At 42.4% G+C, this 27,756-nt stretch overlaps 1 protein-coding gene across 2 annotated transcripts in view; it reads right to left on the bottom strand.

Moving 5' to 3' along the window:
* Positions 1–27,756, bottom strand: part of ADAMTSL1 (ADAMTS like 1) — a 274,580-nt gene that overhangs the window by 132,566 nt on the left and 114,258 nt on the right. The window contains exons 9-11 of one of the 2 annotated variants that reach the window (XM_026652366.2): positions 20,378–20,516; positions 5,385–5,435; positions 134–338 (exon numbers count right to left, since the gene is read on the bottom strand). In XM_026652366.2, coding sequence (XP_026508151.1) covers positions 134–338; positions 5,385–5,435; positions 20,378–20,516 — 395 coding nt within the window. The remainder of the gene's footprint in view (positions 1–133; positions 339–5,384; positions 5,436–20,377; positions 20,517–27,756) is intronic. The other variant, XM_026652367.2, reaches the window with a different exon arrangement.

Below are 27,756 nucleotides of genomic sequence, written 5' to 3'. Positions count from 1 at the left end.
TGGAGCTGGAGCGGAGCCGGAGCACAGCTCCAAAGCCCTGCTCACACACATTAACAAAACAGAAGATTTGTTCCCAACGCCTGGCTTAAATACAAACAACAACAACAACAAAATCCAACAAAGAACTGTCTACCGGAGACCACTCCTGGGCCAGCCATTTTGGGCAGTCAAATATGTTGCAGGGCTGGACAATGGGCATCTTTGGCGTGTACATGCACTTCCACTCTTCCACAGGGCTGATGTGCCCCTGAATGTCCTCCTCCACACAAGAGACTGTGCGGCTCTGAATGCCCCCTCCACACGAGGAGGAGCAGGCTGTCCACGGAGTACTCTCCCATCTGCAAAAAAAAAAAAAAAGGCATCAATGAAAGGGTAAAAAAACCCCAAATGCTTGAACTTTCCTTGCGGTCTTTTTTTGTTAAGATTATTATTATGAGCAAAACTTGATCATTTATATGTATGGCCCCAACAACCAAGCACTCTTACATCTGGCGCCTTTAAAAGTTTTCTTGCCATTAGTATTTAACTTACAAGATGTTCCCTTCTCCACCACACCCAGTAGTCCAGGTTATTACCACAGAGAATTTAATTTATGTTAATTAGGGAGACTATTATATCTTGGCACTATGTGCCACACATTGGGAGACCCAAGTTCCAAATTGTTGAAAGCTCAGGGCATGTCTACACTTAAAATGTTACAGCGGCACAGCTGTAGTGTACTTACTACCTATGCTGATGGGAGGGATTCTCCCCTTGGTGTAGGTAATCCTCCTCCCCGAGAGGTGGTAGCCAGGGCAGAGAAGAAAGTTTCTGTTCATAGACCATAGAATATCAGGGTTGGAAGGGACCTCAGGAGGTCATCTAGTCCAACCCCCTGCACAAAGCAGTACCAATCCGCAACTAAATCCCCAAATAGCCCTCTCAAGGATTGAACTCACAACCCTGGGTTTAGCAGGCCAATGCTCAAACCACTGAGCTATCCCTCCCCCAAAAAGGTCATCAAGTCCATCCCCCTGCCTTTACTAGAAGGACCAAGTGCTGATTTTTGCCCCAGATCCCTAAGTGACCCCCTCAAGGATTGAACTCACAACCCAGGGTTTAGCAGGCCAATGCTCAAACCACTGACCTATCCCTCCCCACTTTTAACCTAGCACTGCCTAAATGGGGACTTAGGTCGGCTTTACGCCTCTGCTCAGGGGTGTGAATTCCTTTACACCCCTGACCGACATAATTGAACCCACTTAATTTTCTAGTACAGACCAGACCTCAGTGTGCTATGAAGTTGATGTCCTTCTTTGCATTGCAAGGGGAAAGAGCAATGCCATCCTGAGCTGCTACAGTCATCATATGCACAGTGGGTGAGGGGAAAACAAAGATAGAAGCAATTTTCTCAGGAGAATAAAATGAGTGTGTGATGAAGTGTGTGTGAATAGGGGATAGAACTATAGCTAGCGTTACACTGATATGGTTAGTGACTATTAGAGAAAGACTGGTTAGTTTGGGAAACACTGTTGCTTTTGTCTGACTGCTATTGAGGTAATGAGAAGAACATTTTAATTTGATTATATAACAAGTGACATTTTGTTGAGAAAAAACAGTGAAATGTGTGTGCTCTGGCTGCTTTATGAGAATGTCTATATATATATACACACATATACACATAGATTTCAGAAAAATATATATACTGTATATATGCATAAACAATGTGTGTGTGTATATAGAATACTAACGTTGCTTCTCTTGAAGCAGTTGTATTAGCCATTGTCACACATAGGATCAAAGACTAAATGGGCCCTGGGTCTGATCCAGACTGGTGATTCCTACACAGTGAATATATATTAGAGCTAGTCAACAGTATTCAGTGAAACATTTTTCCTGGAGAAAATGCCTTTTCAATTAAAATGAAAGTTTTTGCAAAAACAAAACAAAAAATGTCTGTTTTTTGACAAACAAAAACAAAAATTTCATTTTTAGGAAAAACTAAAATCTCCCACCCCCCCCTTCTTTATTCCAGGAGATAAAAAAATAAGCAATAAAAAAGCAAGTGTGGTGGTCCCCAATCAAAACAAAATCAATATTTTAATTAAAAACAAATGAAAAAATTCATGGAAAAATTCAGACAGGATTAAAAATTTTCAATTCTTCTCAAATGTTTCACCAACTACACTTACCTTTTTCTGACCAGCTCTAATGTATGTATATCTGCACACACACTAGCTAATGGCTGATTGTACTGTGTTGTATATTGACAACAATGTGAAATGGCCACATTGTTTACCAGTGGCAAAGCCATCGATCCGTTATGTAGTTCATCTCAAAGGAGTGCCAATAAAACTTGTACACCACACCTTCTATTCTGCAACTGCTACAGAAGTTAAAGAAAAGGTATTTTTAGAACTTAGTTTTAAAATATTTTGCTAGGGAGTCTTTCCAATAATGCTCCCCCTGTAGAGCCAGAGTTCTGTTTGAGCCCACCTAGACAGGCCTAAAATTGGAACTAATAAACATTAAAAAAGCCTCTAATAATTACCTACAATAACTTTTCCATACATAAAAGTGTGATGTTGGAGTCTGATACCCTGGGACTTTCCATGGGAATCCAAATCTGCCCTTTTACAGCAACTTTCCAGCTGCTTTGTGCTACCTCAACACTACAAAGCAGCAGAAACGGGGGGGGGGGGGGGGGGGGGCAAGAATTCGGCCCTCAGGCACTATACCAATAAAAATTTTTCGAAAGAGTTTCTGGGATCATGGCTCTCAAAGCAGAAGGGTCACAGTCACCTGAGACTCAGGGAGGATTACCAACTACCAGGAATTTGGGAAGAAAGTGGTGCCCAATGAGGACTCTGGTACCACAAGAGTATTACATGCAATGGATCACATCATACTCGCTCTGTGATAAAAAGCATGGCAGAGGGAAGTTCCTGCAAGGATTCCCTCCCAGAGCTCATCCCAACCTGCTCCCAACCTTTCAGATCCAGTGGAGCCTTGCTACCTACTCCACTTGGTGCTAACCAGCCTTGCAGTGACTAGGCTACACAGACAAGACAATATGGCCTGGGGCTGTAAGCTCTATAGGTCCAGAGGCAAGACAATTTGCATCCCCCTGATCCTGGCCCTGACTCAAGTCTCCCCAAATCCTCCCTCTAGTCCCTTTAACCTCAGCCCATTCCTTCCCCAAACGGATTCTAGACCTGTCACATCTGGAGTGGGAGTGGTGATGCTAAGGAGGTGTCTGACCCTGATCCATGCACAGAGGGTTCCAATCCATATGTGGATTTGGGGGGAGGGAAATGATACCACCCATGTATAGAATGGTGGTGGGGTTGGAATAGTGGATCTAAAGGGATTGTTATAGGTTGAGACCAAAGCCCAGAAAAGCTGAGAAACACTGCTTCGGGCCTTTGATCATTTCCCATGGACTGATATTTTCTTTCTTTTTGTGTTGCTGAAAGGCAAATACTTCAGGGCATGTCAGTCCTTTATTCTGGATTTTCTTCAACTGTTAGAAAACCTCTGTCTAGCTGCCAGGTTCAGGATGCTTTTTGCTCAAATACAGTCCTTCCACGGTTGAGTGTTGCTGGTTCATCCTGTGATCTATAAAATTCGGTCTCTTTCTCTCTGTCAATGTTCAAGAATTTTGTTCATAATTAAGACAAAATACTTTTTTACCCCAAGACCCTCAGATCTTATTAATGACTGTCCTTTACACCCATTTTAAAATCTTTTGTAAAGTTTTGAGGGTGGTGGGTTTTTGTTTTATAGGAAAGAGAAAAGAGGTTTCCAGAAATGAGGAACAGGAAGTATATATATATATATTATAAGAATATGTATAGTGAGGTAAATGACCAATATATTAACTCTGTGTACTCATATGTAAACATGCAGGCATGGGGAAAAAATCCCTAACCCATCCAAAATATGTATCTAACATTACTAGAAGGTGAGAAAGACAGGCATTTGGCATATAAATATAAACTATACAAATGATAGGTCAGTGGTGACAATGTGAGCGGCAGCCACAAATGCAAGCAAGAGCTGCTTTCCTCCCTGTCCTCCTACTCTCAACTGGGAGGTCTGTTGTGTGGTCCTATACCATATTTCAAATCTGAATGCACTGCCTTTGTTCACACACTATAGCAAAGCTCTGTGGTACCTATGCTAGGACTCACTGTGGTTGGGGAAGGATCACTTTCTCAGCGAGGTGAGATTAACACAATGGCTAGCAGGTGCCTTTAGTGCTAGGAGGCCCAATGACATAATAAACTAACAGCAGGAAACAAAGCAGAAAAGCAATACTATTTCAAGCTATTGCCTCAAGACAGTGCAGATTCTGGTTATTGATGGGCTTGCTTCAACTGGGAGAGCACCTTTGTTAGCGCTCTTACTCTTACTTTATTATTAATACAATCACCAATGTAACAGACTTATATTTCCTGTTCATTTATGTTCCAGGTTTCTAATGACACACAGAAACACAGCTAATAACATGAGATTTTCAAGCACCCCCTCATGCTTTAAAGACATTCTTAACCATAAGGTAATTAATAGGATATGTCAGAACTCTCTTGCATTGGCCATATTTTTAACGGAGTGTTAGTTCATCGCAAGCTGAGGTGTAAATTTATGATGCTCTAGCTTGCTGCACACTAACTGCTGTGTGGAACTTGCTACAGCACACTAAAAATTCCATAGTGCGCTTACTTTTAGTAGATGGTAGCAGGGTCCACCCAGCCAGTTAGTGCGTGGCAAGCTATATTGCTGTAGATTTACATCCCAGCTTGATCCTGCAAACTCATGTGAGTACATTTACCCATGGAAGGCAAGCTGGGTGCAAACATATGTAAAGAAAAGTTACTCGCGTGGAAATGTTTGCAGGACTGGGCCTTTGAACATTATTCATTGTAAAAAATAAAACCCTTCACAATTAATAAACTTGTGACTTTTTTAAAACAGAATTTAATACACAAAATGGAACTACAGAATCTGGAGTTCTACTTTCATAGCAATATAATACACTATGGCATATGCTAGATACTTTTGAGGGGGAAAAGTTGAACAGTTAGTTAGCCACAAAGCCAGTGGTTTAGGTACGATTCATGGAAGGGCTGGGGGTGGGGGGAGGGACATAGAGAGATAGATATCCAGTAGACAATCAGACTGAATTACTGCTTCAACTTACTTTGATGTAATTTTAGCTCTGCTTCAATAGTCTTTATAGCAACAAGTTTAGCGCTTGAGCAACTCATGATTATTCCATAGGAGAGTTCAGAACAAGGGGCAGGCAGCATCAATTGTCTTAGTTCTACAGAAAAGCAGCAATGCAGGAAAAAAGCAGTAAACTTATTTGCTAATCCTAGCGTCTGGTTGATTGTTTTACATACCGAGGAAGGGGATGGTAGAGGTCATAGGGCATGATCTGCTTGTATCCATCACTGTTAGGAACAATAATGCCAACCCTCTGAGTAGAAGGTACACACAATAAAACAAACACTAAATGATTACATTATACAATTGTTTTTACATGGTATTAAAAAACTGTCAAAATATTCTTCCCACATTGCTAACGTTTTGAAAACAAAACGTAAGAAACCTTTCCAGAGTAATTCTCGCAGTTCACAAGTTGTTCTACAAGTTAACCGCTTAGCATACCAATTAACCCTCTGCTTCTTAGTAAGCTACCCCCCCCCCACGTGACCAAAAAGTTGGTTCCACTGTTACAAATGACACTAATAAACACATAAATTCTCTCTTCACTTACAAAGTAATTACATGCCATGAGGGATTATTTTTATTAGTACTCTGAAAACATACATTTAGAGCTTGATTCAAAGTCCATAGAAGCCAATGAAAAGACTTCCATTGACTTCAGTGGGCTTTGGATCAGCCCCTTACTTAACAATTACATGGTTGTTTCTGCCCTGCAGATGAAACAGTCCACTGGATTTACAGGAACTTGTGATGCGTAACTAAGGGCATTTTCCATTCCGGGTCCCTGATACTGGGACTCACATCTCTCCAATCCAAAGAAACTCAATTATGTTCCTCTTCAGGGCTCATTTATTTACTTGGCCTTTTTGGAAGAAGTGTTTGTGTGGAGTGAGGAAGACTGAGTTGTTGCATTTTTTGTTGTTGTTGTTTAGCGATTGTTCTTTGAGGAGTTTATGGCATTCTTGTCTGATACGATATTGTTCGTGTGTCTAAAGACTGCAATAGGCACTTATGTAAATCAAAATATGTAAAACTGAGAATACCATGTAATATGTGAAAATTTATGAAGTTGATTAGTTAAAAGGTGGACAGCACCTAGTGGGGGCCACTTGGGAGGGGACAGCAGGAAGGTCTAACTAGAGGAGTCCTATTTGGTTAGCCCAGGATTTTAAGTTTTGGTGGGGTAATGGGGTTTGATGAACTTCTTGCCCAGGGTGACTCCCTCCCTGCCACTGGAAGCTCTCACTGATCCTTGGTCAGTGTTCCCAATGTCACCCATATACCATCCGCTATCATTTTGTCAGGCTGGGAACCTGCCAGAGGCTTGAAGTAGGAGCTTGTGGAAGAGCTGAAGTAAGTCACATTGGAATGAAGTATCTGGATGTAGAGGCCAAGGCTTGGATGATTTTAGAGAGGCTTCGATAGCTGAGAGAGGTTGGGTGAAAGCGGATGAGGGCATCTGTTAGGGGAATGCGTAAGAATAAAGAATTGAGAACAAGTATTCTTCATCCTCAGTGCAATGTACTGAAGAGACATTCTCCAAGAGTTAAAAAGGGTCTTGGCATGTTCAGGCTAAAGGGTTCTGTTCTCCTTTTGATGGGCAGAGTGTTTATGTGGATAATTCCTCCACAATGGGAGAATAGATCCCACTGTGTTTCCACAGTGAAGAGTCACAGCTAGGTCAGTGTGATGGAATTTTCCAGCTAATGCATTAGAAGAAGCTGAAGCCACTAAAGTGTGTGTGATGAGAACTGGACTGCTCTCTGTCAGGTTAACAACTCTCTGACATGACAGCAGCTGTGTGTGCGCACACTGAGAGGAGTCCATGCCTCCCCATCGACTTAAAATCTGAGAGAGTTCCAAGATTTGGGTAGGTTTGGAAAGGGAAGGATGGATCAATTAAAGTTTGTTCAGTAAGCAAATCATTCCAGTTTTGTTCTGACTGAACAGAGAGAGGGGTACTGATTTGGGAAGCTCTTGGTAATATTTTAAATATAATGGACATTTTGTAATGCTCCTGCAAAGTACACTCTCTTCCCCCATCCCGCTACTAGTGCTGCTCCAATCAAAAGTTGTTAGCTCACTCCGGCTCCTCAACCTGCTGAGAAACATACAGGAAAAGATTAACAGCAAGTCCAGAATTGAAGCAATTATATTGCCAATGAGGCTACATTGTTTGAGAGCCAAATGGGTTTCAAATCCTAATTTGTAACTCTTTGCAGTAAATAATTAAAACTTTTTAATAAGTTTTTCTTCTAATAAAACTCGGTTTGAACAGTTAGACTGACTCTCAAGGTTACACACTGCCACCCCAGGGCTGTTGTGAGGATTAATTAGTTAATGTTTGTAAAGCACTACAGAAGGGCCAAACAACACTCTTATTTGGGATGTACAGAGTATTTGACATTGTAAAGCATTTTGGGGCCACAGTTTGTATTTTCATTCACATGTAATTTGTATCATATTGTTTATTCAATCACTCTGTATTTGGGAAATATTGTCAAGGCACTATAATACCATATAATAAATTCTGCAGCAAAAGTGTCAGAGAGAAGCTGAAAAATGTATTGAACTAAACCCCAAGACGTGATTTTTCAAAGCAGAACGTATTTATCCTATTCCTTTGACAACTTTTACTACAATGACTTTGCTTTGCCATTGTTATTTGCTGACTAAATTCCGCCCCCCCCCCCCGCAAAAACTACCTAAGGGTATGTCCACCCTGCAATCTATGGTGTGACTGCAGTATGCACACACACGCACACACACACACCCTAGCTAGCTTTGATTTAGCCAGCGTGAATACAATAGCAGTGAAGATGAGGCACCACGAGCTGAAGAAGCCCACTGCCTGGATGTGTACTGGAGTGGCTAGCTTGTACAGCAACTTCGCTGCTAATGATCAAAGCTAGCTCAGATATATCTACAGGTGCTGTAGTCACATCGCTGACTGCAGTGTAGACATATCCTAAAACCGGTTATCAAACAGGGGTATGCATACCCCTCGGAGTACACAAAGGTCAGGACCCTGGGGGGGCTTGCAGGATGGGTTTATGGAGGGGGTCGCAAGTGCAGGGTGGCAAGTAGAGCAATTGTCCAGGGGCCCAGAGAAGCTAAGTTACATGCTTTAGCCCCAGGCAGCAGGGCTCAGGCTTCAGACTCCTGAAAGGGGTACAGTAGTCAGGAAAGGTTGAAAACTACTGTCCCAAAAGACACAAAACAATACAAGATGATTACTGTAACATAACTGCATCCTAGCTAGCCAGTTTACACAATGTACCTGTTGCTACCAATCAAAACAAACAAAAGCAATTCACAAAAAAATACATTTACTTAAAGATCTTCTCTACAGTTCTGAATTGTCTGGTTTCTGACTCAGCAAAAGGTATTTCTGGGTTTTTTAAACTCTTATTAATCAATTGTAGCATCATTGAAATTAATGATGGAAGAGATCTACAGCCAGATCATGGACCCTGGCTCTGTTCACTTTGTGGTACTCTGACCATGCCAAGGGGATGCAGAGCTGCTCTAGGAGGGCAGCTGGATATTCCCCTGATGTAATGGAATCCCTAGGTGGTGTGAAGCTGGCATAACTAGCTCTGTGCCACCTGCTCCCCATTCTGGGCATAAGGAGCAAGTGAGAGGGGTGGAGACAGAGTAAAATGTGCACCAGATGCAGAGAAGTCTCCAGGGGACTGCTGCAGCCAGTATAATTTAAAGCAGCCCCCAAACTGCACTAAGATATACTGGGGTCCATTTTGGTCAAATGGAAAAGTGTCTTGACCCACCATTCCTCACCCCTAGTTTCTGCACTAAGCACAGCTCAACTAGACTCGGGGGTGGGCCCAAAATGTTTAGGTGACATTTAATAATACTTTGGACTTCTTATATATGAGGGTGGGGTGGGGGGGAAGAGAGAGAGAAAAAAACTTGTTTTATAAGGCTGCTGTGGGAGTAACAAATGGGACTTTTCATGCACCACATGGCACAATCCTACTCCGGCAGGGGCAGGGGCATGGGCTAGATTTTAGAAGGCTGTCCTCTCTCTAACATGTAAATTATGTCTTCTCCCACTTGACAAGTTGCTTCGTTCACACTGCAGTTTTGCTTTATTTCTGCATGGAACCTGGCAGGTTTGCTCTTTGAGTGCATCTGCCCAGCTGCCTTGGGAATGAAACATGCCAAGACTGGGTGCACTACGAAGGCCGGCTATTTACCTAGAATGCCCCTTTTCACTGTTAAAGCCACAAAATTGGTCCTAGAAGCTGCTGCTGTTCAATTGTATGGAAAAGCACCACTGCACCTCCAAGTGATGAATCTACCTTCTAGACACTTGGGGCCTTATTCAGCCCCATGTCAGTGCAGGTGCCAACACAGGGATACAGGGCAGGCAGTTTGCCTCTCCCTCTGTTCATGATGAGCAGGGGCTTGAACAGGCCCTGGGTGCTCGTTAAAGCAGACCTCAGGGACACAGAATATCTGGGACACAAGCCTGTCCTGGCCATACCCCCTCTTGCCTCTGATCTGTTGCCCTCTGCATCAAGGGCTCATGTGGAAGTGGCTTGGAATATGCCCGCGGGGGGAAATTTACACCTATGGAGACAGTGGAGCATTGCTAATGCTAAGGACCAGGGGCTAATGATGGTCTTTCGTCTGTCTAAATGGATGCCTATTATTGGTTTAAATCAGAGAATCTTTTAGGGGCTGGAGCCCCCCTTTGTGGTGGATCTGCACCTGGGCCCCACATGTACCTAGAGCAATTGCTGCATCCCACCTCTTCCCCATTCCCTCCCTTTTCTCATTTTTAATGATTTTGCTGTCCATTTGTGACTCTTATTCTTCCCCTTCCTTGCCCCTCTGTGAAGCCACCACTTCTTAATCCCCTCTCTCCAAGTTCTCTCCCCCAGATTCCTCTCCCCACCAGTTTTTCTTCACTGTCGCTCCTAGATCCCTCCCACTATGAAAAATGTGGCCAGGGTCAATTCTCCTAATAATCAGGAACTCTGGGGTCTGCTAGGTCCCCAGCCAATAAACAGTTCTTCTGGCTTGCGGGTGAATTACAGGGGTGTTTTCTTCTTAGGAAGTGAGTGAAGCATGGAGAGAAAAATCATTGCAAACTCACCAGCATGCACATCAACCCCCCAGTTGTCCCAAATTTCTGGCTGATGTTTAGTGCAATCCCTTGAAAATAGTGTTTGCCCCTTTCTTCTCCTATAGCTCCCTGGTCTCCCCTCCATTCCTTGTGGCTTAACTCATCTCCTCAAATGGCTTCCTCCCATAGCTCAGCCCATCTGCCCTGGAGACTCTGACACAGAGAGTGCAGGCTCCTCTCCTGGCTGTTAGTGGCCTCTTCCCCCACTTCACTACATGCATCTGGCTCCCAGATCTGCCACCTCGTGAGCTGAGCACAGTTCTAGAGGCAGGTGCAGAGGGTTGGAGCTGGGAGCACAACCAGCAGGAAATAGAGAAGGGGACTGCAAAGCAGCTGTCTTCCTCACAATCTCAGGATAGTGCGTACATGACTTCTCTGTGATGGGCTCCAATTGGGTCTGTTGTCAGCTAACCAGGACTACTGGCAGGAATGCTGGTAGTTTCCCCAGCACTGCTTACTGGAAGGATCTATGCAGGAGGCAAGGGCAGGATCCCTTGGTGCCTCTGGACTATCTCTGAGCTCCAAAGGGAGCAAAGAAGAAAAACTTGGCCTGATCAGCTGCTTGAAGAGAAGTCAGGTTGGGGGCTTAAAAGGAACTCTCCCTGGTTTCAGCCTTCTAGCTAAAGAGCATTGGAGGGCACTTCTGCACAGAAGGCAGGAATCCTGCAGATCCCTCATCCCCACTTCTCTCCCCCAATCTTTGCAAGCCTTTCTGCCCCCACCTCCAAATCACATTGGGCTAATTGGAGACAGAAGCAGCCCCCTTAGAAACTACAGCTTCTTTTGTTTGTTTTACACCGTGCTATAGGCTACATGGCACCTGCAGTCACGCAGCTGGAACTGCTATGTTTCCTACCCCAGGGTTCTGCACTGAGGGGGTTTAGATTGTAAACTTTTCAGGGCAGGACTTTGTCTTTTAAATGACATTCTGTAGGTCATCAAGCATATTGCGAGCAAAGAAAAGAGCCAATGGTAGTTCAGCTTGGGAGTGGGGTGTCACTCCTGTGGACTCCTTGCAAGAGGATGTGGTGAAGGCCAAGACTATAATAGGATTCAAAAAAGAACTAGATAAATTCATGGAGGATAGGTCCATCAATGGCTATTAGGCAGGATGGGCAGGGATGGTATCCCTAGCCTTTGTTTGCCAGAAGCTGGGAATGAGCGACAGGGAATGGATCACTTGATGATTACCTGTTCTGTTCATTCCCTCTGGGGCACCTGGCATTGGCCACTGTCGGAAGACAGGATTTTGGGCTAGATGGACCTTTGGTCTGACCCAGTATGGCCATTCTTATGTCACACCTCCACTAGTGATCTTCACCTGAAAAGGCTGTAAAAATGCTGCCATATAAAACTAGAGTTACTATAGAGGCCAATATTCACAGGAGAGTCATGATTTCATTGCACTGTCCCATGCACCATGAGAAAGTCTCATATTTTAGGTTAGGCATTCTGCCATTAAGTCACAGTGTGATGCTGCTGCATTGTCACATCATGAGGACGATGACACCATGATTTTGTGAGATAATTGCACTGTGATTGTTTTGTTCTGCAGAACAGATACAGTACTCACCCTTAAAAAGGAAGCATTTTCATACATTACTATCTGAGATCACCACTGATTCCCCCCAGTCTTAGGAGATATCTGTGTTAACTGTGTGGTAATGGTTGCTAATGGCTTTTTAATTCAAACTTCTGTATGTGAGCAGCCTACTTCTAAAGTAAAGGCACTCCCATTTCTGGAATCTGGATCATCATGCTTAATCCCTAACTATATAGCCAAAAGACAACTGCCTTACACTTCACCAGTGTCAAAAAGCCACAAGTGTAATATTATATTTATTAAGTTGACAGTGCCTTACATCTGCCAGGTGCATTAGACAGGTAAAAGCCATTGTCGGCTCTCTAAGGAGCTTATGAAACTGAGCTGATTGGCAGTGGCTACTTAAATACTCATAATAAAAAACTGCAGATGATCCTTTTGAGAAAGCCAGCTTTTCTCACATCTCTGGCTCAGCATTCTAGAGTGTCTCATACCTAGATATTGGTGGATTCTCATCTCATCTATCTAGAGCTATAATGTCTCGTCATTGTAACAAATGAAAGCGACCTCCCTGGGGTGCATCTCTTTCATTTTTCCTTGCAGAAACGCATTGCTAGCATTTACGGGCTATTGCTATAGACTTCTGAAGACCAATTCCAGAATCTGTATCAGACTTTTTGAAGCTCTCATAACTGAGGTTAATCAAAAGTGGCAAACAACAGTTTTGTTTTGTTTTTTCGAGAAGGGTTCCCAGAGTAATGTTGTGGGTTCTGATTAGGCTTGGCAGTTTGTTTAGATGCCTTGGAATGGGTAATGTCAATTTAAATTGGGAAGCAGCAAAAGCACAAAAGTTACTTTTCTTTCTGTGGCACATATAATAAAGCCCCTTAAAATATGCTGTGCCACCAATTAAAACAGAAGATGTCAAAATCAACAACATTTTCATCTAGTCTAACTTTTCCATAGTGATTTAGATGAGGTTTGATGTACATAGGGATTAAAATTTGCGATATCTTCTTCCACTAAACAACCACAGCAGAATATCCAGTGCGAACCGGCCAGGTCTATACTAGCGAGCTTACAGCGGCACAGCTGCACTTATGCGGTTGTGTCACTGTAAGATTGCTCATGTAGCTGCTCTATGCCAATAGGCGGGAGCTCTCCCGTCGACATACTTAAACCACCTCCAACGAGCACCAGTAGCTGTGTCAGCAGGAAAGTGTCTCCCACCAACATAGCACTGTCCACATTGGTGCTTCTGTCGGGGTAACTTATGTCGCTCAGAGGGGTGTTTTTTCACACCCTGAGCAACATAAGTCATGCAGACAAAAGTGCTAGTGTAGACATAGCCGATTCCAGTAGTCAACTTTCTTTCTATATTTGCTGGAGTTTCATTCTCAACAAGTGCTTCATTAAAATAGCCTGCAATCAACTTTAACATATCTTGCTCTAGGACAGACAGAAATCTGAGTTTGGTGCTAACACTAGCATGGGAACTGTTCTCTGCCATGTAGCTTATTAACTGCTGCTGATGGCACCCTCCTTGTTTCCCTTATCTTATCTCGTCCTTTAACATTAATTACCACTTTTACACTGATGTTACTCAACTGCACATAGCTTTTAACACCTCCCAACCCACCCTCCCTGCCTGTCCTAACAAAATCATCTTGTGGCTTCATTTCAGATTCCTTCAGCTCTATGCAGCATTTCTGGTTTTTACCTACATGTCCGCAAAAGAAAACTGCTTCTTCAGGCAAGCAGAGGATTCACAAGCACAATTCTATTTTATCCATCCTCCTGTGCAACTCTAATGACCCACTTGCCACTACTCCGGTATCATCCTTGACTCTAACCTCATTCTCTTCCCATATTTCCTTTGCCTTCAGACACGTATATTATCATCTCAACTGCATTGCTCATACCTAGTATATCGCAAATTCAATTCCATGCCTACTAAAATCCTCATCCATACTTTCATATCCGCTTGCCTTTACTATTCAGTTAGTCTCCTCTGGCTCCTAAATCCTACCTATGAAGACTGCAGCATGTGCAGTACATCCTACTGTCCACCTTCTCACAAATACAAAGGATGAACAATTTCAGTAATACCATCCGACAGCTACACTGGCTCTGCATTCATTTAGGAATAAATTAGAAATTGCCCTCCTTACTTTTATAATTCCATGCACTTCACTCTACCTTGTATGAAAGAGCTTGTCTCCCCGCTGTTATTTATCCACTCCCTACGTTTAAATAATATCAGCCTCATTTCTCTAGTACACACAATTTCATCTGCATTGATGTGACAGCCACCTTCTTTGCATCTCCTACCATCTGGAAAAGGCTTCCTTTGTCTCATCACCTCATTGACTTGATCTATTTCTAAATTTAATCCAAAATAATCTTTTTGCCTCTCTCTGGTTAAAATCTGCAATTAAATTATGTACAGTAACTATAAGGCATTTTGGAGTCATTTTATATGGAAGACTATTCAAAATAAAGTTTATTGTACATCCCAATGGAGGGCAATAGGAATAAGTGAACTATCATCTCTCAGAACCTCATAATCACAGATTTACTGTTGCTACTGCATGCATCAGAGAGAGAGGGCCCCTTCTCTTCAGAAATGTGCCAGAACTCTAATTTCATTTATCTTCTGACAAAGAGTGCAGTGAAAACAGGAATACTGATTTACTGCGGTAGTTGCCTCATAATTGCTATCAAATTAAATACATTTAAAGGAGGTGATGACAAGCTAAAAGGAAGGCAGTTGGCAATTTCCTGCACTGACTGCCAATTTGTAATGAACCAAAGAGACCTTTATGATTAGTTAAGAAAATATCTTAGTCCGCTTTTTAATTGTATGTGTTCATTCATGATACTGAAACACTAGCTGCCTCTCTGATGAGATTCACAAAAGGTCACCACACAAATGTCTTCTATTGTGGTTGAAGAAATACTAGTGACCTTCACAATCAAATCATCACAGAGTGAAGTGGACTATAAAGTCCATGCGATCTTGTTCTCTGATGGGTTTCCAAGTACTCTGGCTTGATCTGAATGGTCATGACATACTAGGAATGCTTTCATGTGCTATGATTTGTAACACGCTGCTGCTGTTAGAATAGCTAAAAAGTTAACAATTACAACTAAAAAAAAAATAGGGACAACAATTTTTATCTAATACTGAAGTTTCATTTTGCTTCTTGGTACCTATCAGACACTGTGCCAAATAATATTACGTATACTACATACACACACATGCGCATACAGAAATGATACGTCAGATGCCAAAGGGAGATGGTTTGTTGCAATTTTGCTGGGAATGCTAAACATTGAAGCTATGTTTGGGAATGACCTCAGGTCTCCAGGTGTTGAAGGCCATGTCTGAACCAGAAAATCTTCCAAAAAATTCCCACCAGTATTAGCACCAGTTCTGGTAGGAGCCATAGAGTCAAGGCTTCAGGTGACTTCTGGCATTGTTACCAGTGTCAGTTAAGCAGGTTTAATTGACGAAGTACTCCAGCTGCCAGGGGTGTGTCACAGGGAATATTTTTTGAAGTACAGACAAGGCTTATAGGTGGAATTCATCTTGGTGAAGAGGACCTGCACAAAGCCGTACATACCACTGAAACCACCCAATAAAGCAGTGGTTCTCAACTAGCGGTCCGGGGCCCACTGGGGGGCTGTGAGCAAGTTTCAGGTGGTCCTCCAAGCAGGGCCAGCATTAGACTCACTGGGGCCCAGGGCAGAAAGCCAAAGCCCCACCACATGGGGCTGAAGCCCAGGGCCCTGAGCCTTGCCACCCGGGGCTGAAGCCAAAGCCCAAGCCCAAACAACGTAGCTTCGCGGGGGCACTGTGGCATGGGGCCCAAGCAATTGCCCTGCTTGCTACCCCATAATGCCGGCCCTGGCTTTTATATGCAGAAAACCAGTTGTTGTGGCACAGGTGGGACATGGATTTTTTATATCATAGTGGGGGGGCCTTAGAAAGAAAAAGGTTGAGAACCCTTGCAATAAAGGCTTAAGTAGAGCTTAAATGACTCAAAGGACCATAGGTTCAGAGACAAAGGAGATAGGAATGGTATAAAATCATGGAGTAGATAGAGAGAGTTCTGTGCATCAGTGAATGTCACCTGAGATAGCTTGGGAAGCTGGAATCTAGATGCAACTTCAATGCTGGAAATGGGGGTAGGAACAGTGAGGGTAGGAACTAAACAGTGACCTGGAACGGTGTGTGAAGTGAAAACCTTTCAAACTCTTGTTAACAACACTGCTTTGAAGAATGCCTTTGAATTATGAAAGGAACAGTTTGTTCAGTTTACAGCACCTCAAAGATATAAGCAAGTCCACAGCACACCCAGTTAAGTCAAGTCCAAACAGACTTCCTTTCTCAAACAGGAATAAAATTCCATTCTCCGGTCATTAGAAAAGGGAGTCATTTTGTGCAGCCATCGGGAGGCTATTGGTGACACCTGAACTTCCCATCAAGTTTTTTTTCAGCTGAAAGCTCTCCCTCATGTGAATGTTTTGGAAAGTGAAAAGAGGGCTGCTATGAATTTAGCATTCATGAAAACCTCAGCAACTGAGGTCCTGAATTTTGCCACAGAGCAGGTACAGCACAGGATTTGGCAGTGTAAGCTTCCCCACGCTGCTCCTCAACTCTGAGCAACTAAGGAAGAGAGGGTGGTTCATTTTCCATGTCCACTCAATCCTTGGCCTCTCTGCTGCTGACACTGCCAAAAATGGTGCTAATTATTGCCAATAGGGAGCAACAAGCTAGAGGTAAAAGACTGTACATATATCCACTGTAAATCCCCAGAACCACGGAACACAATTATTAGAAAACAATGCTGTCCTTCCTCTCAGTCTGAATTCAGATATAAACTCCACTACAGTAAAGCCTCTTCATTTCTTTTTTCAAAACCACTTACATCTATCAGCTTTTCTATGGCACTTATCACCATAGTATATGAGCACCTGGCAAACATTAGTGAATTAAGCCTCGCAGCAACCACGTGAGATAGGGAAGAATTATTATCCCATTTTTACGGCTTTGGAAATTGAGTCACAGAGATTGTGTGTTTTAGATACTCATATAATGAATTCATGGTAGAGACTAGAACCCAGAAATCCTGATCCCCCCAGTCTATGCTTTAACCACAAGACCATCCTTATTTTCTGTAGTTTTCTGAATCTTATCTTCTTATCAGAGACTGTCCTTGATTCTGAGTTTGTGTTACTGATTCTTTGTGTTCTCCAGAAAGTCATGGTTGTCAGTAACTTGGCATTCTGTGGAGACACTTCCATTAAGTTGAGTCATTTCTGGTACTCCCTGTACATTAGGACAGCATAGCTTTGTTTCTAAATGACTCTCCTCCCCAGGGTCTTTATGTCAACAGCTCTACCTAGTTATGTGCCTTGAACAAAACAAAAATTACTTCCTGACATCTGCCCAAAAGCTTTTTTCTCCCTCTTTCCTCCCACGTACCTTGCAGCCACCTGCCTTAACATTTGAGCATGTGCAATTTCAGATTATTAAAAAACAAAAACAAAAAAAGCCTTGGGGTAAATGCCAGAGAGAAAAGACATGTGTGATCCAGAACTGGATTTTTAAAAAAAAAAACACAACAAAAACCAGGTCAGATAACAGTTTATCAAAATCAATGCCAAAATAAAATTATCCCATTACAGTAGGTGCTGCTCACGCCTCCCTTTGAGCCAGTGGTGTGATTCCCAGCTCAAGGAAACATACCAACACGAGCTCGAATAAAGCTAGCCTACTAAAGTAATGAAGTGTAGCCAAGGTGGTGCAAGTGGTGGGAGGGGCTAGCCAACATGCGTACATGTCCATCGGAGACACTAGGTACATATTGGGGGCAGCAAGCTTGTGAAGCTGTGGCTACATTTTTTCTTTGGCCCACAAGCTCTAGGAGAGCTAGCCTGAATAGGTTTCCTTGAGCGGGGAATCACATCCCTAGCTCAAAGCGTAGACATACTCACAGTACTTGATTTCCATTATAGCCTGCCATTTTCTCATAGTCACGCTTTCTGAAATATTTTAGCTCTAATACTTGACCATGGTTGGTCTGTGCTCACTGGGAAATTTGTTTTGGGAAAAATCACCCTCCCGCCCCTCCCCCCCCCAAAAAAAGATTGTAATTGTTTCAGTGGAAAACCACAGAGAGCAAAACCCGCACAAAATGTTGCCTTAACATCAAGGACAAGAGAACATTGAATCCGAGGGAGGGAGGGGGAGAAATGGATCCAGCAATTTTAGTTTGTCTTCCTTTATCTAATCTATTGAGGGTTTTATACTGCTGCTCATTGCTGTAGTATCTGAGCACCTTCTATGTAAAAATCAACAGCCATAGCAAAGTCCCTAATGGACCTCATGGAATCTCTGGTTCTTCTCCCTTTCGGGGGTATGAAACCTCTGTTTGGAGCATGGTTATGGTTTTGTGATTTGTTAGTTATTTTGAGGGGTGGTTTTTGTTTATTTTGATTGGGGGCGAAGAAGGCAAGTAGAAGAGTGTGTTGACAGTGAGTGTCATTGGGCTTTGTCAAAGAGAAGGTTTTGCAGTGTTTCCTAAAGATGACCAGCCTTTGGATTGGCCTAATCTTCTCTGGAAGTTTGTGCCATAACCTATTCTCAGTTTGGTTGCATTCATCCATATTATGCTATTTTCTAATCTTTCATTTTTTTTCAAGATAATGCTTCTTCTTGTACTAAAGTTTTGGGCATTGTATTCTATTCCTGGATCCATAAGAATCACCAAGGGAATAGTGAGAGATTGCAGTACTACGACTCCCTTCTGCTTCCCAGCTCATTTCCCTTTGCCACTAATGCATGCCTAACTAAATATAACCCCTTATTAGGGTTGAGATACTGAGCTACATTCTGCCTGTAAATTAGATGCACACAGAGCCCACAGTAATACCAACTGAGAGCCAGTGCTGTGTGTTAGGGTGTGACAGAAACACATGAAAGCCAGGAATATCAAGTCCATCATCTCCCATTGCACACTCCCTTCTCATCACAAGGGCAGTACAATTTAAGGAAGGTTGAGACCAAATTCTACCTTGACATAAATCACCTGCAATCCTCCTGATGTCATCTTTAACTTTGGATTTCCTGCTTTTATACCAGTCTGTGTCACATCATTAATCATAGCTCAGTGGGTTTTATTCCCCTCAGTCTTTTTGAAAGATTCTACAAGGTGTATTTATTGGCGTAAGAGCAAATGTACTTCAGGTTTTCTGTCAAGTGTGTAACATTACCTGTCTCCATGACAGTAAGAGCTTGAGTGATTTCCCAGTTGTGACTATGCCAATGGCTCTGTCATTTTTTAAAGGGATCAAGGGGCAGAGTCACCTAATGAGAGAGCAACTTTGTGCTCCTCAGCCAAAAGCCAGTTTACCTGGTTAGAGGAACACCACCCACCACTGAAGGCTCCTTGGGTGGTGCAGAGAAACCATAAGGGCTCCAGACCATCCTCCTCCTCCCTGCAGCTGGTGCTGGGAAGGGGGCTGGGGGAGTCCTTACACCCTGGCATACCAGAGGGTGTACATGCAGCGGGGCCACTGGAAGCCATTGAGGCTGCTCTAATCTGAGTGTGGTTTGAGCCTGGCACAGAGCAACCCCAGGGTAAAGGGAGAGAGTAGGTGTCTTTAAGGCATCTTTGCACACTTAACCTCTAAACTGTGTTGAGCACACTTCTGGCAGAGCCATGAATTGGGACACATGTTTAGAAGATACATGTAATACGTGATTTGTGAACAGTTACAGCCCCACCATTCAGCATCCCTCAATTCTCTCTGAGTTCAGGGTGTTCAGTACCTCACAGAACTGACCCCTAAGTGGCTAATTGTTGAATTTTCAATGGATCAGAGAGCTCTAACAAGCTGGTGGATGCCCTGATTTTGTGCATCTCCTGTTTCTGCAATTAGTTCTATGGGACGGGGTTCTTGGCAGGGGACAGGGAAGGGGTCTTTTGCTTTTGGTGAAAGGTCAGAGGATGTTAATGATTAGACTATGTTCCTGCACTAAATTTTCACAAGCTTCTGTTGTGGCAAGCAGTCCTTTTTCAAAGGCAAAATTTAATGCCTAGAAAAACAAGATCTACCCACTGCTAGCCACATGTTTTCCCCTTCAGGATTTGTTATTATCTTAACACTTTTAATGACATGTGATTATCATAGGATATTATCCTGGGTAGTTTGTTTTCCCACACTTTACAATACACAATGAGGCAGAAAGTAATCTGGAGGGAAGAAACAACCATCTCTAAAACTGTTCTCTGCACTGTACATGGGATAAACATGCCAATTTTACTTTACCCAGTACACACTGCCCAGCGAAAAAGGCGGAGATATTCTGTAGGTCAATAAACAAACAGGAAGAGGAATAAATAGATATTTGGTTTTGCTCAAGTAAAGCCTGGTCTCTTCTAATGATAGAGCTGACTGACCTGGCAGGACAAGGGTCCAAGTTGCACTCCTGAAGTTTTGGCTTTGGCTTAATATTTTCAGGGTAGTAGTGACAGTATTGATCAGCCACCACCCGGCTGCTTCTCAGATCATAACACTCAGCAGATGTCAGCTGGTAACCTGTGACATTCAAAGAGTCAAAAAACAGAGCATCTGAGCTCAATTTCTTTCTCTGTATATGTATTAAATACAAGTAAACCCTGGTTTTGTACAACATTATCCAAAATGACAGTCCCCATCAATGTAACAAAAGGCTTACCCCAGATTTAACAAACTTATTTTACAAAAAGATTAGGTGTCTCCCCAAACCTTCATAAAACAGATTTGCCCCCATACATTACCCATTAAATCTATTAAATATAGATAGGATCAATGTATATAAATAGATCTATAAACACACACACATACTTTAACTCTCAAAAATGCCTACACTACTGAAATTACTTCTTAACTTTTATTTATTTATTTTACTTTAGAGCCACAGGAGCAATATAATTCAGTTAGCACTGCAAAGGTAAGTAGTCATGCTTCACAGTTCATATTATTGTATTATAAAAGCATATACATTAAAGATTAAAGAGCTGATTCGGCTCTTAAATGCACTATTATTTGTAGAGCCCTGCGCGGATACAAATTTATACCCGCGGATGCAGATATCCGTGGATATAAATCGGTATCCACAGAACTGCAGGGCTCTCCCGGGCACCACAGCACTGAAAGGAGCAGAACATGGGGCTGCCGCTCCCAGGAGCCCAAGGTCCCGCTGTGCGTTTGTGGCAGAGTCAGGCATGGAACCCAGATCCCTTGAGTAACAGTCAAATACCTTAGCCACAAGACAATATTTCCTGTTAATGGTGTTATGCTGGTGTAAAATTTATTTCATTTGTGCTGGTGTAAAAACAGTATAAGTGAGATCTGCATTAAGGCAAGAAAGCCCAGTTTTCAAAAGCTATGCCTAAACTGCATGTGCAAATGGACATTTAAAGGATAACGGTGCACCTCAGTGGCCATTTAACTCATAGCCTTTAAGGTCAGATAGGAGCATCATGATCATCTAGTCTCACCTCCTGCAAATTGCAGGCCACAGAACCTCGCCCACCCACTCCTGTAATAGACCCCTAACCTCTGGCTGAGTTACTGAAGTCCTCAAACGATGATTTAAAGACTTGAAATTACAGAGAATCCACCATTTACACTAGTTTAAATCTTCCAGTGACCTGTGCCTCATGCTGCAGAGGAAGGTGAAAAACCCCAGGGTCTCTGCCAATCTGACCCAGGGGAAAATTCCTTCCCAACCCCAAATATGGCGATCAGTTAAACCTTGACCACATGGGCAAGTAGTAACTCGGAGCCCTCCCATCTAGTGTCCCATCACCAGCCACTGGAGATATTTACATGATCAATAGTAGATATGCAGTTTTAGTTAGTAAACTATCCTGCGTCATTCCTTGCATTTCAGTCTGCACTCTAACCTTCTCCTCTTTTGTAATTGTAATGCTGCCAGACTCACTTCATGATCATGTAATTTTGTTTTATTTTCAACTTAAAAAAATAGTTCAAAAAATAAGAAAGAAGGAGAAACCTACCATGCAAGTGTTGAAACGCATGCAGCACCTAAATGTATGTATTGTAAACAATAATTTTTATGACATTATTTAAAGCTACTATGAATGTGCAGGACAGAACTTTGAAGGCTCACTACTTCACATGTGTAGCTATTATTTAAAATATGAAGGCAGTCAAGACTGTATTCTTAGTTTCATTTTAATAAATTTTACACGGACCAAAGATTTACCAATACAGTATTTAATAAACTGCAGCAGAGGTGTGACTAAGTAACAAACAGATCCAAAATGCACTGATGTCAAAGACAGTCTTTCAGTGGGTTTGGATCAGGGGTAAAATTTTCAGAAATACCTATGTGACTTGGGACCCTAAATCCCATTTACAAAAGTGATGTAGGTACTTCGAAAATGGGACTCCTAAGTGCCGAAGTCACTTTTGAAAATGGGACTTCGATGCTTTTGAAATTTTTACTTCAGACCCTAACAACCCAATAAGTAACACTGTATGTGGCCAGCACTGTACTGGTACTTCAGGGAATTTGCATATTTTCTTTTCACTGAGTTCCTTTTGATTTGACTACATATCTAATTATCTTATATATTCATTGAATTGTGTTATCTATTGTTGTAATTAACCCATATGTAATCAATGTGTGATGAATAGATTAAATTTGTAGGTATGAGTATAGGAATATGTAGAGGTATTATAGAGGTATAGGATTGATAAGGATGTATTATTGGTAAGAGTTTGTTAGGTATATAAGTAATATAAGGCAGTAAAGCAAGACCTACAGGCCTGAGGCCTGCCAAATTTCAGCTTAGCCATATCAGGCTTTAGGTCTGAAAGAAGTTGACACAACTAGCTGACCCCAGGGCAACCTTGTAACAATAAAGTTTCAAGATTATTGTAACAGATGTGATAATGGGTGATGGGAAAATATGCCACAATATGCCCATCACTATCGCAAGATGCCCAGTTGTAACATGATGAGAAATTCTGCATTGACTGCAAGTTACAATGGGGACTTGTTGATTTAAATGTTAATGAAGATAAGGAGAATTAAGAAGATGGCCTCTGCAAAGTGGGGCATCCCAACATTTATTAATAAGGGTTACGAGCGTGAGTGTAACTCAGGATAAAAGGGGTTCCCTGGCATGAATAAGGGAAGACGAACCCATCAAGAGACCCACCTGTTGAGAGATCCACCCATTTCTATGGTGCCCTTGGGGATGTGAATATGTAAACATTAATAATAGACTAGGACTTTAAGGTCAGAAGGGACCATTATGATCTTCTAGTCTGATCTCCTGCACAACGCAGGCCACAGAAACTCACCCACCCACCCCTGTAACAAATCCCTGACCTATGTCTGAGCTATTGAAGTCCTCAACTTGTGCTTTAAAGACTTCAAGGTGCAGAGAATCCTTCAGCAAGTGACCCATGCCCCCTGCTGCAGAGGAAGGTGAAAAACCCCCAGGGCCTCTGCCAATCTGCCCTGGAGGAAAATTCCTTCCTGACCCCAAATATGGCGATCAGCTAAACCCTGAGCATATGGGCAAGACTCACCAGCCAGACACCCAAGAAAGAATTCTCTGTAGTAACTCATATTCCACCTTATCTAGTATCCCATCACAGGCCATTGGGCATATTTACCGCTAATAGTCAAAGATCAATTAATTGCCAGAAGTAGGCTATCCCATCATACAATCCCCTCCATAAACTTATCAAGCTTAGTCTTGAAGCCAGATATGTCTTTTGCCTCCACTGCTCCCCTTGGAAGGCTGTTCCAGAACGTCACTCCTCTGATGGTTAGAAACCTTTGTCTAATTTCAAGTCTAAACTTCCTGATGGCCAGTTTATATCCATTTGTTCTTGTGTCCACATTGGTACTGAGCTTAAATAATTCCTCTCCTTCCCTGGTATTTATCCCTCTGATATATTTATAGAGAGCAATCAGATCTCCCCTCAGCCTTCTTTTGGTTAGGCTAAACAAGCCAAGCTCTTTGAGTCTCCTTTCATAAGACAGGTTTTCCATTCCTTGGATCATCCTAGTAGCCCTTCTCTGTACCTGTTCGAGTTTGAATTCATCCTTCTTAAATATGGGAGACCATCAGAACGGACATGTTATGGTTGCTCTCCATCTTGATTAACGTACATATAACTGGCATTAGCATTGATTATTGGCATAAGAAGATTTGCAATAAAGGGACAACTGATAACTTGTGCATGTTGATGAGGTCATTGATACTGTTCTTCATGTGCTCCTAGAGTCCCCCAACCCAATGATGTTCCTCATGGTGAGTCTCACCTTGCTCATTCTGATAATGTAGCCATTAGGGAATGTGAACCTTTGGCACCTGTCACTGTGGTTTAAGATATCACTGGCAATACCAACCTATCAATATTATAAAAGGCTACAACTATATATCCTTTAAAATAAAATTCCAAGAATTTCCAAAATTGCAATGGAAACTTCTTTGTCTACTGCACTTAAGTATGGTTAAAGGTAATAAAATAGAGCAAGATCAAGGGAAAAAACCCACATAGGGCCAGGAACTTCCCTCACCTCTCACCCAGGCAGGAGAAGATCTGTGTATAGAGGTACTGCACCGGGGCCCAATGCCAATATCATACACCATGGGACCTGATTGTGGACTCACTCTCCAAGTATCTAAGTTGCAGGTTACTGTCCATCTTTTCATTCTGGATGAACCTTTCCCCTGCCCTCCTTTGCCTCATCCATCCTCCTCATTTCTTTTATAGCAGCAGCAGCAGTTGGGGTGACACCCTCTCCTTTGTGGAATTCTTGTCCTCCCTAGAAAAGGGGCTGTCATCAAAGCTGTTTGACAGATTGGCCAGCGAGGATTTATACCTTTTGGTATCTAATTATAAACAGTTGTGACAATGAACTTTGTAAATTAGTTTTGCACGAATGCAGTGTAGAAAACTATGAGAAGAACACGAAAGCAGTAAAGCTGAAAGATTTCCAATCTGATGTCACTACATGTATTACTGGGGTCATGAGCAACATATTGCTCATGACATTGCTACATAGTATCACATGTGTTGACAAGACTGCTTGTCTTACAGTTTTTGTTTTCATTGTTGGTCTTCAAATTGGGAAAAGACTGGACCAGGCACGAGCAGGTTACTGGGAACTCCTTGAATTAAAGCCCTGAGGCTTAATATCAAGCTATATAACTGATCACGTGTGCCCTGATTAAGGGAATCAACATAGAATAGTCTAACTTCCCCAGATCCCTGGCCCAGGATGCACTAGGCAAAAGCCTGGAATGATTCTGTTGACGGCCTCTTCTTCAGTTGATCCAGAGTCAGGAATCTGGAGAGCATTTTATCAGGAACATGGATTTTTCTGCCTTCATCAGGAGGGTTAGAAGGCAAAGGAAAGTCAGTTACCAAACACTGTCAAATACAAACTCAAGAGCCCAAAAGAAGAAAGATAAACTAAGGCCTGGTCTACACTAACACCCCAATTCGATCTAAGGTACGCAACTTCAGCTACGTGAATAACGTAGCTGAAGTCGACATACCTTAGTTCGAATTTACCGCGGTTCAGACGTGGTCCACACGCGGCAGGCAGGCTCCCCCGTCGACTCCGCGGTACTCCTCTCGCTGAGGTGGAGTACCGCAGTCGACGGCGAGCACTTCCTGGTTCGAATTATCGCGTCCAGACCAGACGCGATAAATCGAACCCGGAAGTTCGATTGCCAGCCGTCGAACTACCGCGGTAGTGTAGACATACCCTAATTGTGACGATTGCTTGCATACAAAGGCCCATATCCTCAGCTCCGGCTGAGGCGTGCATAGTACAGCTCTGGAAGGGGACAGTAAAGAAGACCTTTGCACTCCCAAGATTCTGGGCCTGCTGAACGGCACACTGGTCCCAGGAGTAACAGCTCTAAAGGGCCCAACAGAGCAGCCACAGATCAGCATGAAAAGGAAGTCCCTGGCTATGCTCCATTTTCCTTAGTCACATCCCTAGGCCATTAGCAAGGGAAGAGTGGAGATGTTAACTAATATAGAATATGTATTATGCGCACCATATATGTATGTATGTATGCATTGAGCATCAATAACATTAAGCACAAATACTGTAACAGTGATATAACCTAAACTGACTTATACCATAATCCTGTTCACTTATGCTAAATATCTCATAACTCCTTGCATTTACTGAAGTGAGCATTTGGCATAAGCAGACAGGAAACTTGTCAAAAATCAAGATACATCATTGTGACTTAGTACAAGCTAGAGAAGTACCTTCACAGACAAGTACCTGGGATGCTAGTTGTGACACTGGCAGACCAGGTGCCAACTCATGCCAAGGCCCCAGGCCTCACTGAACAGTGACAAATGCATAGCTGGAAACTAGTCTGACTCACCTGCATGTTAGCATTTTTAAAAATAGATGTTAAGTTTATAAGAACGTGTTTAGACTTTAGGAAATATTTGTAAATTGCTGCATGCGTTAATCTCAAGCAATTAAAAAAATTAATCACGTTGTTAAACAATAATAGAATATCATTTATTTAAATATTTTGGATGTTTTCTACATTTTCAAATTGATTTCAATTACAACACAGAATACAAAGTGTACAGTGCTCACTTTATATTTATCTTTGATAACAAATATTTGCACTGTAAAAAAATGGTATTTTTCAATTCACCTAATACACGTACTATAGTGCAATCTCTTTCTCATGAAAGTTGAACTTACAAATGTAGATTTATGTATGAAAAAAACTGCACTCAAAATAAAACAATGTGAAACTTTAGATTCATAGATTCATAGATTCTAGGACTGGAAGGGACCTCGAGAGGTCATCGAGTCCAGTCCCCTGCCCGCATGGCAGGACCAAATACTGTCTAGACCATCCCTGATAGACATTTATCTAACCTACTCTTAAATATCTCCAGAGATGGAGATTCCACAACCTCCTTAGGCAATTTATTCCAGTGTTTAACCACCCTGACAGTTAGGAACTTTTTCCTAATGTCCAACCTAGACCTCCCTTGCTGCAGTTTAAGCCCATTGCTTCTTGTTCTATCCTCAGAGGCTAAGGTGAACAAGTTTTCTCCCTCCTCCTTATGACACCCTTTTAGATACCTGAAAACTGCTATCATGTCCCCTCTCAGTCTTCTCTTTTCCTAGAGCCTACAAGTCCACTCAGTCCTACTTCTTGTTCAGCCAATCGCTGAGACAAACAAGTTTGTTTACATTTACAGGAGATAATGCTGCCAGTTTCTTATTTACAATGTCACCTGAAAGTCAAAACAGGCGTTCGCATGGCACTTTTGTAGCCGGCATTGCAAGGTATTTAAGTGCCAGATATGCTAAACATTTGTATTCCCCTTCATGCTTCGGCTACCATTCCAGTGGACATGCTTCCATAATGATGATGCTCAATAAAAATAATAATGCTGTAATTAAATTTGTGACTGAGCAACTTGGGGGACAATTGTATGTCTCATGCTCTGTTTTACCCACATTCTGCCATATAGTTCATGTTATAGCAGTCTCGGATGATGACCCAGCACATGTTGTTCATTTTAAGAACACTTTCACTGCAGATTTGGCAAAAGGCAAAGAAGATACCAATGTGAGATTTCTAAAGATGGCTCCAGCACTTGACCCAAGGTTTAAGAATCTGAAGAGCCTTCTAAAATGTGAGAGGGGGGTGAAGTGTGGAGCATGCTTTCAGAAGTCTTGAAAGAGCAACACTCCGATGTGGAAACCACAGAACCCAAACCTCCAAAAAAAAAAAAAAAAAAA

Source organism: Terrapene carolina, unplaced genomic scaffold (assembly GCF_002925995.2).
Source record: "Terrapene carolina triunguis isolate 2854851 unplaced genomic scaffold, T_m_triunguis-2.0 Scaffold113, whole genome shotgun sequence".
Taxonomy (NCBI): Eukaryota; Metazoa; Chordata; order Testudines; family Emydidae; genus Terrapene; species Terrapene triunguis.
This window is presented reverse-complemented; position numbering and strand designations above follow the sequence as displayed.